The sequence below is a fragment of the Ursus americanus genome, chromosome 7 (genome assembly GCF_024610735.1).
Source record: "Ursus americanus isolate L20-20 chromosome 7, mUrsAme1.1.p, whole genome shotgun sequence".
Taxonomy (NCBI): domain Eukaryota; kingdom Metazoa; phylum Chordata; class Mammalia; order Carnivora; family Ursidae; genus Ursus; species Ursus americanus.
The window spans coordinates 10139507-10160523 of NC_142133.1; the positions used below are offsets into that span (position 1 = coordinate 10139507).

The following is a 21017-nucleotide window of genomic DNA, read 5'->3' on the forward strand; positions in this document are numbered from 1 at the left end:
CCCGATTACCTCCATGCCCATCCTAACTGGTTCTCATAGAGAGCATTCAGTCTGGCTTTTCTCCCCCCCCCACCCCCCAAAAAAGACCCCCCCCAAAAAAGTAATATTTATTAAGAAAATGAACAGCTGACTGGAAGTCCTAGTTGGGGGCTGATAACTAAGAGAAGCAGAGCAGATTCTGAGATGATGATGATACCAGACCTTAAAAATAGACGTATATGAATGGTAGAAGAAGAGTCCTGTTTTCTCAAGAAGGAAATAAAAACACTACACACTCAGGGTAAAATACTTCCTACTTTTGTTGGGGTGTAGGAGGGTCAAGGCTCCCAGCTTACCTTGAGGCCTCTCTTCTCCTGAACCCTAAATGAATCCTTCCAGTCACAGTACCCTGTACACTTACAGAGAGCTCTAAATCAGCCCTTCCCTACAAGGTAGAAGTATGTTAGGAAAAGAGATAAATATACTAATACAGGAAATTCACACCAATTACCTTCATTAATCAACCCATTATCATTCAAAAATGTGAATACATAACAGAGCACCAAAGAGAAGGAATGGGCCTGAGGGTATCAATCTATTAATTCAAAGAACAGAAGAAAAAATTTCAAGTGTCATCAAAATCTTCAGAAAATTTTGAAATTATTTGTATTAAATATAAAGAGAACAGATTGGCATGAAAAAGAAGTAGTTGCAGAATAAATGAGCACTTGAGAATTTAAAATATGGTCAATAAAATTTAAAAATTTAGTAGAAGTGATGAGTAATAGCTGAAATCTAGAATCTAGAATATAAGGTTGAAAACATTTTTTTTCTGGGTATAAAGCAAAAGACAGATGGAAAATATGACAGGAAGGTAGAATACTTGGAAAATCAATCAGGATGAAAAGGTCAAAATCCAGCTAATAGGAATACCAGAAAAAGAAAAAAAATGGAAAATAATAAAGAATAATAAAAACAGAATTCTAAGGGAAATGAGCTATCAAAACCACTCATATACTAAACTTAAAAAATAGGGGTTCCTGGATGTCTCAGTCAGTGGAGCATACAGCTCTTAATCTTAGGGTCATGAGTTAGAGCCCCACATTGGGTATGAGATTGCTTAAGTAAATACACTTAAAGAGAAAACCACTCATCTATAAGAAAACAAGAGACCATAAACAAGAGGAATGAAAAACAGATAGCAGAGACTTAGACCTGCAAGGACTTTTGAGATTGGAATTACCAAGCCCATCGCTTCTGGGTCTTTTGGCTAAGATCAAGTGGAATTACCAAGCCCAATATATATATATAACATGAGTGCTTACTTTAATTTCCAGAAATGAAAGAAAGGGTTGAAAATGTGGTAAAGAACAAGATTTGAAGAAGTACTAATCAGAACCTCTAGAAATGAAAAAATAATTAGAAGAAATAAGATTTCCTTGGTCAGGTTTAACAGCAGATTGGTCATCACTGAAGAAAAAATTTATAAATTGGGAAATTGGACTTAAGCAATTATCTAGAGTACAGTCTAGAGAAATGGCAAATACAAAATGGAAGTTAAGAAACATGGGGGATAAAGTGAGAAGGTCTAACATATGCTTAACTAGAGTTCCAGGAGCTAAAGGAACAGAGGAAATATTAAAGGAGAAAGTGGCTGAGAATTTTCTGGAATTGAAAGACAGTACCCCACAGACTGAAGGAACTCAATGAATACTAAGTAAGATAAATAAAAAAGAGGTCCACACTAGACACATTATAGTTAAACTGCAAATCACAGAGATAAAGAAAAAATTCTTTAAAATAACCTTTAATACCGTCAGAGAAGCAACAATTAGACTTCCAGTTGACTTTCAACAGTGGAAATGGGACAGTGGGATCCAGCAGACAGCGAATTTATAACTTCACTTTTGTATGTGTGGAAATTAACAAGCTGATTCTCAAATTTACTTGATAGAACAAAGGACTAAGGGTAGCTCAGACACTCCCAAAGGAGAACAAGTTTGGAGCCTTGCCTTACCAGTATTAAAAATAAATATATATTTTTAGTTAAGTAATGAAGATAGTAATAGACAAATTGAGCAATGAAATAGTATAGAAGACCCAGGAACAGACCCACAGATGTATGAAAACTAGATTTATTACAGAGCTGATAATGTAGACCAGTGGAGACAGACTGGGCTTTTTAATAAATAGTACCAGAATAATTGGTTATTGATAGGGAGAAAAATGAAATTAACTCCTGCCCTACAGCATATACAAAACCTATTCCTTGTATTTTTATTTTTTAAGATTTATTTATTTTTAGAGAGAGAGAGTGGAAGAGGTAGAGGGAAAGAGAGAATCTCAAGCAGACTCCCCACTGAACATGGCGCCTGACATAGGACTCGATCTCACGACCCTGAGATCATGACCTGAGTCAAAATGAAGAGTCAGACAATTAACCGACTGAGCCACCCAGGTGCCCCTATTCCTTGTATATTTAAAAGACCTGAATGTTAATAGAAAAATTATACACTGTCAAAAGGTAATATAGAACACTTTTCTGATGTATTTCTTAAACAAAATAACAAAGGGAAATGTTGATCAATTCATGTACATTAATATTGAGAACTTATAATCATCCAAAGATTTCAGAAAAAGAGTAAAAAGACTCAAACTGGGAACAGTTATTCCCTGGGGTGTGTGTGCATATATATTTATATATATGCCTAAAGACTTGTATCAAGACGATAAAATGCTTCTGTGAATTAAAAAAAAAGAAATAATACTCCAAAAGTGTTTTTTTAATTAAGAATTAATTAAAATTCTGTGACACAGGGAGTGTCACAAAGAGCAAGCATAAAATCTCTACCTTACTGGCACGCAGAAATGCAAACACCACAAGGAAATTGCATTTTACATTATAAAGTTGGAAAAAACTTCTAAAGTTTAACCATAAGTTAATTTGGAAACCAGTTTAGGATTCCCTAGTAAAGTCGAGACTATGTAAGTCCCATGTCCCAGAACTCCTAACACGTGTACAAGGAAGGAAGCTCACGAATGTTTGTAATACATCATTCATAATGAAAAAATAAATGTCCATCAAGAGTCAAATGAATAAGAAAATCATGGTAGAGTTTTATAAGGAGATGCCGCACAACCATGAGAATGAGTGAACCAGTGCTACGAGGCATCGTGATGGCTGAATGTAAAAACCGTAACATCGAGTGACAAAAGTAGGTCCCAGAAGAATGCATACAGTGTGCTTCCAATTATATAAAATTTAAAACCAGGAAAAACTAGAGAATATTTTATCTAATAATTATAAAAAATAAATGGGTGGTAAATACCATCAAGAGAAGAAAGGGAATGATTCACACAAAATTCCATTTCGAGGTAGCTGGTAGGGAGGGCAGAAAGAGGATGTAAGCCTGGGAGGTTTCTGGGTTATTTCTTGGCAAAAACCCATTTCCTGGCCTGGAAGGTGTTTTCACAGTTAACTCATTTTAACTTTTTAAAACTGTATATATACACTTTCATAGACATATATATATTTTATGTACCCTAAATTCACGCTCTGTTTAACATTTTTTTAAAGACTTTATTTATTTGAGAGAGCTCGAGAGAGCGCACGAGCAGGGAAGAGGGGCAGAGAAAGAGGGAGAAGCATCCTCCCAGTTGAGCAGGGAGCCCGACAGGACCCTGGGATCATGACCGGAGCTAGAGGCAGACATTTAACCAACTGAGCCACCAGGTGCCTCTCTGTTCAGCATTTTTTTAGGAAAAGGATAGCCTTTCATTGGGACAGATTAACATGTGGCATGATGAAGTATAAGAATGGGAATACATTTGACCTAAATGCCAGGAACACTTGCCTTCATTCAAAGTTAGTGACGTTCCCTTCTGTATATGTCCAGTCTTACTCCTTTGTTCTTTAGTGACTAATATCTAATCATTATAATATTGTAAATCTGATTATTGGTTTGTAATTTTTCTAATGGGCCTACAGGCAATTCCAAAAATTAAATTATTAATTAAATTAATATTAATGAGGGTGACTCATTAATAATTACTGAACAGAATATAAATATTTTAGATCTTGGCTATGCAGAAGGAAAGGTATAGCTGTGCAGAGTTGTGTGCAGTGGAGGGAGAGAAGAATAAATGAATGAATTTCCTCATTTCACATAGTATAAAGGAAAAGATTGTGTCAGCAGTTGATTAATCAAGAAATAGGTTAAACTTAAAGTTCTAAAGACCCACTGGAGGCACTAAATAATAATAGAACTAGTGAGAATTGTAAGGAGGGGTGGTAATACTTTAAGTACCTTATCTCTCACCTTTCGTATCAGAAATCAATAACACTGTCTAAAGTTGATGTATCTAGAAACAAGCATATCACTTAGCATAGTGGTTGAAGGGCTAACAGAACTAAAAACAAAAGCAAGCCAAGTCATTACCATGAACATGGGTTACTTTTGTTATAAAGAAAAGTCATAGTATACAGCAGAACTTTCCCCTGCAGCAGAAGAGATCCTAATACAGGGGTATTTCGATCCCTTTTCAATAGTCTTTAGTCCACCTCGTAGCCCTGTTGATGGAGAGTGCATACTCCAGCAGGGCAGTCACATTACGTGTTTAAAGGGCATGAATTAGGTGTTATTTATCTTTATGCTTACCAGAGTGCCCAGCGTATAAGTCCTCAGTGCATTGATTAGATTAAAAATGTAGCTACTGTAACTTTTTTAAGTGGCCTACTGGGGCCATCAAGCTGTTTCCTACCTCAAATTGTACGTTCATCCCAGTGGTGAGTGCCCCTTTCTCCTCTTCTCCCACTGAAGCAGGGGTTCTGTATTCCTGACAGGTCATGAGACAGAAGACATATACTGAGCACGTGGTATATGTTAGATACTGTGGAAGGCTCAAGGAGACAAATATGGAGCGTCCAACTGAAAGCACGCATATGGCATACACATAGACGTACCTATGCATTTACGTGTGTGTACAGATACATAGATCCTACGGCTCATTTTTGTTGCCCTCTTCCTCTCTGTAATTATATTGCCACATGCAAAATGACCACACTGCTCCTGCCATTCTTCCGTGTCCAGTCTCTTAATGATCAATGCAGGTTTCCTCCGAAGAGACAAGTGTGGTATCTATCATGAAAACAGCTGAAATAACCAGGGTGACCCGACACAGTCTTCTGTGTTGGCTGCAGGGAAACATCTCCTGAGCACCCAACTGAGAATTTTTTTGTTGGGAGTCTTCTAGTATACATTTATTATTTTCCCTCGGGTCCTGGTAGAGAGACTATGATTCTTAATGGCTGATGCGCTTGAACATTTCAAGTGAGCTTCGGAAATTGCATCACCTAAAATTTCAAGATGTTGGGGAGAATTTTGCGTTTTATTCCTTATGAACGACAGACACAGCTTTAATCCCTGTCTCCATTCTGAGCTTACTTTTCCCCAGAAAGGTTAATTCATTATCAACACTGAAGCTGCTGAGAACGCTCACTCTCCGGCCATCCGTAAATGCCCCGTTTGGCCCCATCGTGTCCTTCCTCTTGTGTTTTCCCCGTTGCCACAACATAAGTGCTGCTAAGAGCAGAGGTGAGCAGAGGCAGCTCTGTCCCTGTGCTGATCCAGCCCACAATGCCTGCAGCCCCAGACCGCATGTGCAGTAAGGCCTGTGCCCTCTCATCCCGCAGGTTACTTGGCAGCATTGTTGGTCAAGGTAAAACATACTTATTCAGACATCCAAGTAATTGTCTCTGCGTATGTTATTGATTTCCTGTGTCTCCGACAGAAGTTGTTTAGAACTGTTTACCATTGCCTGCTGCTACAGAACCGGCTGTTTTACATTCTTGATTATGATTGTATGTGGGGTTATTACTGGCGGCTATAGACTTGGGAAAGTAACCAGTTGTTCCAAAGTCAAGGGAAAAAAATATATACCAATATGGTTGAGAAATTGAACCTCCACTTAGGTTTGTCTTACATAATGCAGGTGTTACAGCTCTTATTTGGGGATTCTGGCAGGAGTCGTGGTTACTTAGCGGAAAAATGATTCTGGAAAGTACTAAATTAGGTTATTTTCCAGCACTCAAGCCAGCTGATGAGGCCTTACATAGCTCCTACATAAGTGCACCACGGACTGGCCTGGAAGACAAAAATATAGTATAAAAGGATGAGCTTTAAGGCAAGTTTGTTAATTTGCTGCCTCTACTTCTGTTTCGGTATGGTTTCCTCTGTACGGGGCTTCATCTCATCAGTGTTTGTGATCGAGGCACTTAAGTCAGTTTTGTGGCTTTTTAACAAAGTGACTATCCCTCGTGGTTTCTCTGGCACTGTGTAGACATATTGACACCGAGTTATATCTGAGATAGATGTGTGAACTACATATGCAGCCGTGCCTTCTCTTCCTCACAACTGTTTAATTTCCTATACGAAAAGAGGAGACATTGTAAGGTCTACTGTGAAGTTCAGTTTGAATGATATCTTTGGGTCGTGTTCATATGTAATTTAGGGGCTCATTCCTGAGACTAGGCGACCACAAGATAATGTCAGCTGCTGACAGGGGGCTCATACGGGGCTATAGGCCTGAGGTTCTACGAGAGGTTCAGGCCTGACTTAACAAAGCAAGGAAGTTGCCACCATCAGGCCCAGTTGCTACAACCCACAACCTTCTCTAGGGTTTACTCAGCTCTTAGCACTACACAACCATTATAACCATAGCTGACCCCCACTGCAGTCTTGACCCTTCTCCTTCCATCCCTTAGCCTCAAAGAAATAAAAAGAAGCACCATACAAAATGAGGATGCATGGTTCGAACGCTCAATGGTCAAACCCTAAGAATTACCTTATGTGTGTGGTTAGAAGAATTTGCCCTTTAGAAACTATAAAACGGGAACTGTCCCAGGCTCCCTTAATTAAAACCTAGTAAGTCTTCCATGACCACAGACCGCAGAAACATTTCTGTAGCTAGACTTTCAGATGGTCTGGAAGGATTTCTGGTTTACATCCTATTCTGCATTAAAGCAGGGTCCCCAAAAGGTGCTGCCAGGACTCTCAGTAGGTATAAATTTGGGGGATCTTGTAAGCTGTGGTGCAGCCTTAGTGTTCTGTGAAATTGTCTCCTCCAAGTTCTTATGCAGCCTGCCCTGGTTTGGCTTGTGTTAGCAGAAGGGATCAAAGTTCAAAATGCCTTGCCCGCGGAATACTAATGCAGTTTATTTCCTTAAATTTTCTGCAAAATGAAGTGGCAGGAAACAGGTTCCATCTGTAAGATATTCATCTTTTGGCAAGGTCTCCACTCTGAACCTCTGGTTGTTTGCAAACAGCTCCTTAGTACCTACTCACAGATCCGTGCCTGGGCAATTGTAATACAGAGAAGAAATTACTTGCAAATCCGGTTCTCAGACAATAAAAAGATGTTTTAAAAGCCTCCTGCTGCACATTTTGAAAGATTTTTAATAGGAGCATGGAAATATATTTAATCTCTCTTAAATCTTAGAGACCGTAACACTCACATGTTGGTATTTTTTTTTTCCTGCTTCCTTTTTAAGAGAAAGGTGATGCTGAGCCAGAGAGTCCAGACAATGGCACATCGAATACATCGTAAGTGTCTTTCCTGTTTCTATCCAGATAATACGCCTGTAATATGAAACAGTGCAAGTATCTTGTAAGAGTAATCATAATAATGGAAGGAAGCCTGTGGTTCTCTTTCTCATGATGATGTCTTTTTAAATGCTTTTGGGTGCAGATGCAATTTGAGGTCTTTCTTATGCTCTATCACAGTAAGAGTAATCTTAAAAATGCAAATACTCCTCCTTATAAAATAGAAATGAAATAAGATTTCAGGGTGTGTATTGTCAGGGAGAAAGGAGGCAAACCCTTTAGAATTTTGTTGGAGCCTTTCAGCACTGTCATAAATAATTACAGGACTTTTCCCACATACTGGGAGATATTCTGTCCTGCATACCTGTGTGGTACCAATGTCATTTTAAAAGCCTGCCATCTACAACCTCACCTCGGAATTATGTGAAAAATACGATTATAATTATCTCTGGAATCCCAATAATTTGTTATTTTTTTGAATTAACAAATACGGTTTTTAAAACATAAGAAAAAGCACTTACAAATGTGTTCCTCCCTCCACATTTTGTCTTTTTCCTCTCAGTACTCAAAGAATCCAAATGGGTTTTTAATGATTAATTTGCTACCAAATTTTTCCACCAAAGTTTAAAGAATTCACAGGTTAACAAATTACTCTAGCTTCACAGGAATCAGTATCAGGTTGGTTCCTTAAGAATCTTTATTTTTATTATTTTGAAGGGTGAGATATGTTTTCTTATTATAAGACAGCTTTGTGAATTTGTCCATGTGTAGGCCAATGCTCATATTACTCAGCATCTAAAATGCTATTCATTAGAAATCACACTTTGTGATATGATATTATTGAATGTGTTTTTTTGTCCAAGATCTGTTTCTCAGTCTAGAAAGATGCTTTGGCTTCCATAGCAGAGCTATGTATTTCATAAAGGATATAATTATATGTTTGTCTTTCTTAAAATATTGCCCTAAAAGTTCTAAATAGTCCTACTGTCATGATTTTTGATGATATAATGAATGTGACTAGTCTTAAGTGGTAAAATAGCACTAATTTTTAAATTTTTGTGCTGCAAAATATAATGGGGAAAGTGTTTTAATGCCATCTGGAGGCATTCTAGAGAACTGAAAAGGGTAGATTCACTTAAAAATTTGGTTCTTTTGAGTAACACTTGAAACTGGATAAGAATCAATGCAACTAGAAAGTAAGCTATTTGGGAATAAATTATATTTTTATAAATAATTTTATAAAAGTGTTAATTATTGTAGAAACAACAATTTTTCAAATTCTCATTAACAAAATCATCTTAAAAACAGAACATATAAAATATGTTGAAAAACTGCTAACATTCCACATTTAATTTTACAAATTTTAAAATCGCATTCAATACACACCCCAATTTTGTTAATGCAGTTTGATGTGTCATTAGTTCTTCTTCTCATAAGCATTTCTAAAAAGCCTATTCTCTAAAAGAATTGGTTTCCATATGTTAGTCTCTTATAAAAATAAATATACTGCTTGAGGAATTACTTTAAAACCCTCTGGAGATGTCAGAATGTTAAAAGCGTGAGACATCACCCCACATTCATCATCTGCTTCACATTCTGCCTCTTGAACTAGAAATAGTGAGATAAAGTCTTAGGTTGAAAGGATTTCTCTTTTAAAAGTGGAGAATTCTGGGGACACTTGGGTGGCACAGTCAATTAATCATCCGACTCCTGGTTTGGGCTCAGGTCCTGATCTTGGGGTCAACACAGAGTCTGCTTGGGACTTTCTCTTTCTCTCCCTCTGCCCCTCTCCCCCTTGCTCTCTCTCTGTCTCTCTCTCTCTCTCAAATAAATAGATAAATCTGTTTTAAAAAGGAGAGAATTCTGAACTTGAGCCCTCTAACAGTAGTTCTCCTGTAATTAGGCAAGAGGAGGATCATATTATGAACAAAGAGCAAGGACTCAGGATGACTGAGATTTGTGTAGCATTTTGCATGCTCTTCACAGTATCTTATTTGAGCTTTATTTAGGTAGACAGGTAGGGCAGGGACAATATCCTTATTTTATATACAAGGAATCTAAGGATCAGAAAAGTCATTCAACTTGAGTGAAAAAATTAGGACACAAATCAGATATTTTACTTTTCTGCCCATTTACCAAACTGAGGGGCAAGGGGATCTTCGGAGACAAAGCAAAGACTTGAGTCAGAATCAAATAGAAAAACTGATCAGATTATATGTTAAGAGGTAAGTATATTAGTGTGCTAGGGCTTCCATAACAAAGTACCACAGACTGGGTGCCTTAAACAACAGAAATTTATTGTCTCATAGTTCTGCAGGCTAGAAGTCTAAGATCAGTCATTAGGGTTGGTTTCTTCTGTGAAGGAAGGCTCTGTTGTTCCAGGCCTTGTTCTCTGTTTTACGGATGGCCATATTCTCCCTGTGTTTCTTCACATAATCTTCCTTCTGTGCATGTCTGTGTCCAAATTTGCCCTTTTTATAAAAATGCCAGTTATATTGGATTAGGGCCTACCCTAATGGCTTCATTTTTACCTTATTACCCCTATAAAGACCCTGTGTCCATATAAGGTTACATTCTGAGGTCCTGGAGGCCAGAACGTCAAGGTATGAATTTTGAGGGGAAATGATTCAACTCATAATATTAAGGTTCAGAGCAAGCAGAATGATTCGGAAGCCAAGTTGGGAGAACAGAGAGTGTATAGATGCCAGAAGATGAAATAAGGTGAAAGAACCTAAGTGAAACAGACCAAAAATGATGAGCTCCATGGGAACTGAAGGAGTGAAGAAGCAGAGCGAAGAAAAATGTAGATAACATCCACACAAAACATGAGGAAAGATGCCTCTTTTGCATTCATGGCTTAGTGGGACAAACTCAGCCTCAGTAATGCTTATACATCCATCTGTCTCTATAATTCAGTGACCCTGTGAGTCATTTAAAGCCATTATATGGATTTAAATTATAGTATATAATAGGGAATCTCCAGACAGGGAACTCATTCCCTGAAGAAGCATCTTTCCTCCCTGGCCTCTTCTAAAAGCAAGACATTAACATTATTTAAAATGGCCAAGACATGGAAATGAACTCAGTGATCAGGAATGGATGAATTGACAAAGAAAATGTGATACATGCACACATGAAGACACACACACACAAACACACACACACACACTGGAATATTATTCGACCATAAAAAAGAGGGAAATCCTTCCATTTTCAACAACAGGGATGGACCTCGAGGGCATTATGCTAAATGAAATAAGTCAGAGAAAGACAAATGCCATATGATCTCACATATATGTGAAATCTTAAAAAAACAAAAAGAACAAAGAGAAAAAAACAAAAAAAAACAGATCAGTGGTTTCCAGAGGCAGGGGTGTGGGGTGTAGGGTGTGGGTGAGGGATGGGCAAAATGGGGAAGGTGGTCAAAAGGTACAAACTTCCAGTTGTGAAATAAATAAGTCCTGGGGAAGTAATGAACAGCATGGTGACTATAGTTGATAGTACTCTATTGTATATTTGAGAGGTGCTAAGAGAATAGATCTTAAAAGACCTCAAAACAAGAAAAAAAAATTATGCCAGTTAGAATGTCAAAAATTGACAAGGCAAGAAACAACAATTGCTGGAGAGGATGTGGAGAAAGGGGATCCCTCCTACATTGTTGGTGGGAATGCAAGTTGGTACAGCCGCTCTGGAAAACAGCGTGGAGGTCCCTTAAAAAGTTAAAAATTGAGCTACCCTATGATCCAGCCATTGCACTACTGTGTATTTACCCCAAAGATACAGACGTAGTGAAGAGAAGGGCCATATGCACCCCAATGTTCATAGCAGCATTGTCCACAATAGCTAAATCGTGGAAGGAACCGAGATGCCCTTCAACAGATGACTGGATTAAGAAGTTGTGGTCCACATATACAATGGAATATTACTCAGCTATCAGAAAGAACGAGTTCTCAACATTTGCTGCAACATGGACGGCACTGGAGGAGATAATGCTAAGTGAAATAAGTCAAGCAGAGAAAGACAATTATCATAGGGTTTCTCTCATCTATGGAACATAAGAACTAGGAAGATCGGTAGGGGGAGAAAGGGATAAAGAAAGGGGGGTAATCAGAAGGGGGAATGAAGCATGAGAGAGTATGGACTCTGAGAAACAAACTGAGGGCTTCAGAGGGAGGGAGATGGGGGAATGGGATAGGCTGGTGATAGGTAGTAAGGAGGGCACGTATTACATGGTGCACTGGGTGTTATACGCAACTAATGAATCATCGAGCTTTACATCAAAAACCAGGGATGTACTGTATGGTGACTAACATAATATAATAAAAAAAACATTAAAATAAAAAAAAATTGTAACTATGTGTGGTTGTGAATGTTAACTAGACATGTAGTGATCATTTCTCAATATATACATACAGGTGACCCCTGAACAACACAGATTTATAATGCATGGATCTGCTTATATGCAGGGTTTTTTTTTTTTTTTCATAAAATACAGTACAGTACTATAAATGTACTTTTTCTTCCTTATGATTTTCCTAATCTTTTCTTTTTTCTAGCTTACTTTATTATACAAAACAGTATATAATACATATAACATATAAAATATGTGTTAATTGACTTATTTATGTTATCAGTAAGGCTTCCAGTCATGGTAGACTACTAGTAGTTAAGTTTGGGGGGGAGTCAAAAATTACACATAGATTTTCAACTGTATGGGGGTTGCGGCATTGACTGCATTGTTCAAGGGTCAACTGTATGTCAAATCATTATGTTGTACACCTGAAACTAATATAATAAATAAAAACAGGAGATTAATCATGACAAATTTCAGGTAGTCATTGCCTAGTAGGACAGAGTCGTCTGGATATTACCTGAGGACCCCCTCAGAATATATTATTTAATGATCCTATGAGTATTCATAAAGATGACAGATATAATTTATTCTTAACATAATTTATGAGAAGAACTCATAAATTAAAATTTCTGTGAGAGAGTTCCAGTTATGTGTATAATAGAAGAGCTTATATTAGATTAACTCTCCTACAATTACTATTATACACTCTGGGTAAAATACTCTTTAAGAAACTATTTGAAGGCATTAGAGGTTGACTAAAGGAAGGCAGATAATGTTGGGAATTTGTTCCTTGAAAGAAGGGAATGGACTGGTTGAGATCTACATTTCTACAGCTTCTCCCCTGAGGGCCCTTTCAATCTGCAAAGAGCAACTAGAATTCAAGGAAAAAGCAACAGTCATATTTGCCTGAAGTGTCAGAAAGTGGAGTTCAGGGCTGCCAGAGTAGATGGGCTTTAAGGGAGGAAATTCCAGAAAGCAAGGAACCATACAGAATAGGGCTCCACTTCTTTATAGAAATTTCTCTCAATCCTTGGATGACCCCTAAACTGCATATGTGTGGGCGAGATGCCAGTGAGCCTAGTGAAAAACAATAGCTAGAAAGCTGGAAAGCTGAGCAGAGATTTCAGCTGCTGCCTACTGCCTACAAGTACTGCCTGTACAGTTTGGAATTTGAATCCCATCCAACTATAACAGCTTGGTAAACACCTTGAGTTTTGTGGGGGTTTTTTTTTTGTTTTTTTGGGTTTTTTTGTTTTTGGAAAATTCAGAGAGTCTATGCTTTAAAAATAAAGGAGTCATCCTAAAAACTAAAGACAAAACCAAAATGGATCATGACAAAGTATATCACTAAGTGCCCACAAGTTTCAGGCGATGGGCTAATAATTTGTCTGATAGAACAAAAAAAAAGTCAACGTTGTTTAAAGGAAGAAAACAGACTCTAGAGTCTCTATAATGTATCATTGACAATATTCATTATGTAATCAAAAATTAAAGGATACGTGAATAAATAGGAAAATGTGATCCATAAACAAGAGAAAAAGTAGTCACTATAATAGACCTTGATGTGATCTAGATGTTGGAATTTTCAGACAAGAACTTTCAAGCATCCATTATAATATGTTCAAGGATGTAAAGGAAAACAAAAAACATTATCATAATGACTGTGAAAGAAGGGAAATCTTAGCAGGAAAATGGAAACTATAAAGAAGGACCAAATGATAATTCTAGAACTAAGAAGAACAATATTTGAAATGAAAATTTCACTACATAGCCAATAAAAATTATCCAATATGAAGAACAGTGGGAATAAATATTTAAAAAGAATGAATGGAGGGGTGCCTGGGTAGCTCAGTCGTTAAGCATCTGCCTTCGGCCCAGGGCGTGATCCCAGAGTCCTGGGATCGAGCCCCACATCAGGCTCCCTGCTCCACTGGGAGCCTGCTTCTTCCTCTCCCACTCCCCCTGCTTGTGTTCCCTCTCTTGCTAGCTGTCTCTCTCTGTCAAATAAATAAATAAAATCTTAAAAAAAAATAAAAATAAAAAGAATGAATGGAGACTCAGTGCACTGTGGCACAATATCAGATAGTCTAATGTACATGTGATTGGAGTCCCAGAAAGAGAGGGCAGAGAAAAGAGCTCAGAAAAAAAATTTTGAAAAAATAATAGCTGAAAGCTTCCTAAACTGGGTGAAAACATTGACTTATAAATACAAGAAGCTCAGCTAACCCTAAGAAGGATAAATGCACATAAAACCACATCTTGAAACATTATTGTAAAATTGATGAAAGGTGAAGATAAAGAGAAACTCTTGAGAGTTGTAAAGAAAAAATGACATGTATAGGGGAGCAGTGATATAACTAACTGAAAGATTCCCATCAGAAACTTCAGAGGCTAGAATACAATGCAAAAACTTTTGAAGTGCTGAAAAACAAAAAACAAAACAAAACAAAAAGCTAAAGAAAGAACTGTCAAGCCATAATTTTAACTCTAGCAAAAAAATATCCTTCAAAATAGAAGGTGAAATAAAGACTTTTGGATACAGAAAATCAGAGAGAATTCATTCCAGTAGGCCTGCACTACAACAAATAATAGAGGAAATTTATCAGGCTGAAGGGCAATAATATTGGATGGAAACTCAGCCCTATAAGAAGGAATTATATACAGGAAAAAATATATGTGTAAGCAAAAAAGATTAATGTAAAAAAATATTGTTTGGTGGGATTTGCAGTGTGCACTTGACCATTAAACAATGCAGGGGTTGGGGCTCTGACTCCCCCCATGCAATGAAAAATCCATATACAACTTAACTTTTGACTCCTCAGAAACTTAAGTACTAATACCTGCAGTTGACTGTAAGCCTTACGGATAACATGGTCAGTTGACACATATTTTGTGTGTTATATGTGTTGTATACTATACTCTTACAATAAAGTAAGCAAGAGAAAAAATATTGTTGGAAAAATCATAAGGAAAATATATTTATAGTACTGTACTGTATTTATTGAAAAAAAAAAATCTCATAAGTGGCCCCACACAGTTCAAACCCTTCTTCTTCAAGGGTCAACTATGTATATGACAAAAATAACATGAAGAATAAGAAAGGGCTAATGGAATTGCATGACTACAAGGTTCTTACATTTTATGTGAATTACTATAATATGAAATCTAAGTTTGGTGAAAAGTATACATAGCATAATACCTAGAAAAACCACTAAAAACAACCCCCAAAAAGGCATAGCTGAAATTAAGTTATTGGAGGAATTAAAATACAAAAAAAAAAAAGGTTAATACAATACATGAGAGAAAAGAAAGAACATAAAAAACAGAAGTTACGGATACAAAAGAAATAGAAAAAATATAAATCTAATCCCAGCCATATCAATATTTGTATTAAATGTAAATGGACTAAAAACTCCAGTTAAAAGGCGAAAATGGTCAGACTGGCATAAATCAAGACTTTTCAAGTCAACAAGAAGAGCAACTTAAATATAAAAACACAAATAGTTTGAAGCCAGATGGTGGAAAAGATAGCCTATAAACAGTAAGCATAAGAAAGCCAGTGTGACACTATTAATATTGTGAAATAGACCTTCAGACAAAGACCTTTAACTGATGCTAAAAAGGTTAGTTAATAAGGAAAACAACAATCATAATTATATATGTATTTACTAACAGATCTTTAATAATAGTCATAGGATTTTAATATCCCTTTCTTCAATAATCAGTAGAAAACTTAAAATATTCACAAGTATATGGACTATTTGGACATTATTAACCACTTTGATCTAATTGACATTTATAGAACACTGCCCCCAACGAGTGCAAATTACAGAATCTTATCATGTACACACGAAGCATTCACCCAAGACAGACCTTATTGAGAGCAATAAAAGAAATATCAATGAATTTCATAGAATTAACATCTTACAGAGTATATTCTATGATCACAGCGTGATTACATTATGTCAATGGCAAAAAAATAATCTTGGTATTTGATAGTTAAATAACATTTCTAGATAGTCTTTGGGTTAAAGAATAAATCACAATGGAAACTAGAAAGTAATTTTAACTGAGTGAAAATGAAAGTACAATTTATGAAAATTACAGGATTCACTAAAACAGTAAACACAGCAAAAAAGAAATTTGCAGCTTCTCATGCTTGTATTAAAAAAAAGAACAATGCTGAACATCAGTAACTTATGTTCCCACTTTAAGAAGCTATAAAAAGACAGTGGTTAAGCGTCTGTCTTTGGCTCAGGGCGTGATCCCAGCATTATTGGATCGAGCCTCACATCAGGTTCCTCCGCTATGAGCCTGCTTCTTCCTCTCCCACTCCCCCTGCTTGTGTTCCCTCTCTCGCTGGCTGTCTCTATCTCTGTTGAATAAATAAATAAAAGCTTTAAAAAAAAAAAAAGAAGCTATAAAAAGAAGAATAAATTAAACCCAAGATAATTACATGTACATAATAAAAAATAGGAATAGAACAAATAATAGAGAAAATCAATGAAGCCAAAATTTAATTCTTTTAAAAGATTAATAAAATTAACAGACACTGATGATAATAATTAAGAAAAAAAAGAGTGAAAACACAAATTACCAACATCAGCAATGAGAAGAGAGGACATGAACACATATCCTACAGAAATTTTAACAATAATAACTGAATATACTGAACTACTTCTAGCCAGTTGATTTGACAATTTAGATGAAATAGTCACTTTCTTTGAAAATATGCAATTTACCATAACTGCCACAAGAATATTTAGAAAACCTGAATGCCCTTATTACTATTTTAAAAAGTTGAATTTGTAATAGGAACTTTTCCACAAAGAAGATTCCTCCAGGGCTAGATGGTTTTACAGGTAAATTCTGTCAAAACTTTAAATAAAAAATGTTTATGCCAATGAAATACCAACAAATAAACTATCAGTCTTACATGATTTCTTTCAGAAGATAGAGGAAGAAAAACTTCCTAGTTCATAGTAAAAGAACAGTATAACCCTGATACCAAAATCTGACATAAACATAGGAAAAGAAAATAACCCAGTATCCCTCATAAATATTCCAAAATTCCTTAACAAAATATTAGCATGTATAATCCAGTGATATATGAAAAAAAGTATGATTAACTATGACTAAGTGGGGCTTATCACAGGGGTGCATTGTTGGTTTAACAGAAAAATTAATTAATGTAATCCACCATATTAATAGAATAAAGGAGAAAAACTATATGCTCTTCTAAATAAATGAAGATAAAGCATTTGGTATAATTAACACCTATTCATGATTTTTTAAAAATCTCAGCAAACTAGGACAAGAAGGGAACTTAATCAACCTGATAAAGGGCACCTACAATAAAAAACCTACTGCTAACATAATATTTAATGATGAAACATCAAACACCTTCCTCGTAAAATCAGAAACAGAGCAATGATATCTGCGCTTATCACTGCTATCAACATTGTACTGGAGTTCTAGTCAGTGGAATAAGGCAAGAAAAGGAACTGAAAAACATAAAGATTGAAAAGAATGATTGTTTATAGAGAAAATCCTCAGAGATTTAATAAGCAACTAGTAGAATCAATAAATGAATTAAGCAAGGTCAACATACAAAACTCAGTTGCATTTTCATTTATTAGCAATAAGCAACTGGAAAATGAAATTTTAAATAGAATTTCATTTACAATGACAAAAATACATAATAAATTTAACAAAAGACATAAGACCTGTACACTGAAAACTATAACTAAATGGACAGATGTTCGTGAATTGGAAGATTTAATTATGTTAATATGTCCGTTCTTTTCATATTGTTCTGTAGATTCAACACTATATTGATCAAAAGGCTAGCAGGACACTTTTATAGAAAATAATGAGTTGATTCTAAAATTTTTATAGAAAAGCAAAGGATCTAAGTAGCCAAAACAGTCTTGAAGAACAAGGTTGAAGGCCTTACAGTTCCTGATTTCAAGACTTATAAAACTGAAGTAACATAGTGTAGCACTGACATAAGGACAGACAAATAAATCAATGGAGCAAAATAGAGTCTAGAAATAGACCAATACATATATGGTCAATTGATTTTTCACAGAATCACCAGGCAGGTCAGTGGCAAAAGCCAAATCCTTTCAACAAATAGTGTTGGAGCAACCACTGGGGAAAAAAATAGGAATCTCACACCACATACAATTGAGATGAATCATTGACCCCAATATAAAGGCTAAAATTATAAAGCTTCTAGAGGAAAACATAGGAGAATATCTTCACGACATTAGATAGGCAAAGCTGTCTTGCAGAGGTCACAAAAACATACAATATAAAAGAAAATCCTGATGAACTAGACTTCCTCAAAATTAAAAATACCTTCTCATCAAAATGACAAGGCAAGACACAAACTGGGAGAATATATTTGCAATACATATATCTGACAAATAATTTATATCCAGAATATATAAGGAACTCTGACAATTCAATAACAAAATGATAAAGAAACGAATGTTTCTGGGGCGCCTGGGTGGCACAGCGGTTAAGCATCTGCCTTCGGCTCAGGGCGTGATCCCGGCGTTATGGGATTGAGCCCCACATCAGGCTCCTCCGCTATGAGCCTGCTTCTTCCTCCCCCACTCCCCCTGCTTGTGTTCCCTCTCTCGCTGGCTGTCTCTATCTCTGTCAAATAAATAAATAAAATCTTAAAAAAAAAAAAAAAGAAACGAATGTTTCAAATGGGCAACCTCCTCAAACAGACAACAGAATATACACAAATGACTAACGAGCTGCTTAAAAGATGCATTTCACTTTGATGACTTAAAAGATGCCATTTCAATAACATTCTAATTCTTTAGGGAAATAAAAATTAAAGCCACAATGAGATACCACTACACCTACCTGCTAAAATTGAAAGGACTGATAACACCAAATAGTGGCAAGGATCTGGAGCAGTTGGAAATTTCATGCATTGCTAGTAGAAAAGTAAAATGGTATAACCATTTTTGAAAACCATTTGACTATTTCTTATACACACATTTATTGCATGACCCAGCAATTAAACACATACTTATTGCATGACCCAGCAATTCCCTTTGTAGCAGTCATGCAGGAAAAATGGAATATGTGTCCTTTAAAAGATTCATAAAAGAGTATGTGTAGTGGCTTTATTCATAATAGTCAAAAACTGGAAGCAATACCAATATCCATCATCTGGTGAGTGGATAAATAACTCTGATATATCCACACAATGGAATACTTCTAATCAAAAGTCAACAAACTTCCCAACTTGATCTGTAGATTCAGTGCAATCACAATCAAAATTCCAGCAAGTTATTTTGTGGGTATCAACAAGCTGATCCTAAAGTTTATATGAAGAGGCAAAAGACCCAGAAGAGCCAACACAGTATTGAAGGAGAAGAGCAAAGTTGGACTGAAACTACCCACTCCAAGACTTAGTGTAAAGCAACAGTAATCAAGACAGTATGGTATTGGCAAAAGAATAAAGAATAGATCAGTGGAACAAAATAGACCCACATAAATATAGTCAACTGATCTTTGACAAAGGAGCAAAGACAGTACAATGGGCCAAAATCTTTTCAACGAATGGTGCTGGAACAGCTGGAGAGCCACATAGAAAAAAGTGAATCTAGACAGACCTTATGCCCCTCACTAAAATTATCTCAAAATGGGTTACAGACCTAAATATAAAACACAAAACTATAAAACTCCTAGAAGATAATATAGGAGAAAACCTAGATGACCTTGGGTATGGTGATGACCATTTAGATACACCACCAAAGGAATAATCCATGAAAGAAATAACTGATAAACTGGATTTCATTGAAATTAAAAACATCTGCTGCATGAAAACCAATGTGAAAAGAATGAGAAGATGAGACTAAGAAGGCAAGTTAATGTCAAGAGAATAAGACTGGAAGAAAATACTTGTGAAAGACACATCCGATAAAGGACTGGTATCCAAAATATACAAAGAATTCTTAAAACTCAACAATAAGAAAACAACCCAATTTAGAAATGGGCTAAAGACCTTAACATGAATACATGCTCTTACTCCATATGTCATCAGGGAAATGCAAGTTAAAACAATGAGAAACCAGTATTAGAATGGGCATTAGAATGGTCCAAACCCAGAACACTAACAACACCAAATGCTGGCGAGGGTATGGAGCAACAAGAACTCTCATTCATTGCTGGTGGTTGCATGAAGGGTTAGGGATTGACTGGAAGGGGTCATAACGAAATTCTAAAGTGATGGAAGTGTTCTATATCTTAATTTGGGCTGTGTAAGAAGGAAATATATTTATCAAAACCCCACTGAATTTTACACTGAAGTTCTATGCATTTCACTGTCTATAAATTTTACCTCAATTAAATAACAAAATTAATTTACAGAAAGGATAAATTTATGTGGCAGCTTTTCTACCTGGTGATAATAATAATTGACCTGTTTTGAGCTTTTACCTTGACCAAGCACTATGCTCAACACTTTACATGTTTTATCACCTCTAATTTTTAGCAAAAATCCGATAACACCCTATTTTACAGGCAACAAGAGGAGAATTAAGGTCTTTGCTCTATATAGCTTGAAGTGGCAAAGCCAGGATTTAAATCCGAGATTCAGAACCTGCAAGCCAAGCTTTTAACATCTCTGTCCCACTCTACTGCTGTCTTTGAGCTCTTCTGAAGTTTCTCTGGAGACAATAACCAGGCCAGGAAGAGCAAGCAATTAAGGTGGTGCCTGCAGGGGAAGAGTAGATTGAGATCCCGCCAAACTGTCATCTGTGCTAGGAAAGTTCTAGGAATAATGAGCAAGTGGAGATTCCCAAGGTACTGTGAAGGCCACAGTTCAACAGGGTCACTGTGCTTGCTTAATCCAGACTTACCAACCACTGACAAATCTACTCTCAAATGAGACGTCAGTAGCTTACGCTTGTAGAAGAATCCCGAGGCAGGACCCTTCTATATTTGTAGATGACCCTTCATTGAACAAAGTACCTATAATGTTAAAAACTTCATAAAGATTTGAAATCACCTTCATAAATTAAAGAAGTGGGATCAAACACAAAGTATTCACC

The 21017-nt window shown here is 36.3% G+C and overlaps 1 protein-coding gene across 7 annotated transcripts in view; it reads left to right on the forward strand.

The window, feature by feature from the left end:
* The window catches only part of AFF3 (ALF transcription elongation factor 3), a 553103-nt gene that overhangs the window by 374142 nt on the left and 157944 nt on the right, over nucleotides 1-21017 (forward strand). For all 7 annotated transcript variants that reach the window (XM_087863299.1, XM_087863300.1, XM_087863301.1 and 4 more), the window contains one exon: nucleotides 7529-7580. In XM_087863299.1, the coding sequence (XP_087719425.1) occupies nucleotides 7529-7580 (52 nt within the window). The remainder of the gene's footprint in view (nucleotides 1-7528; nucleotides 7581-21017) is intronic.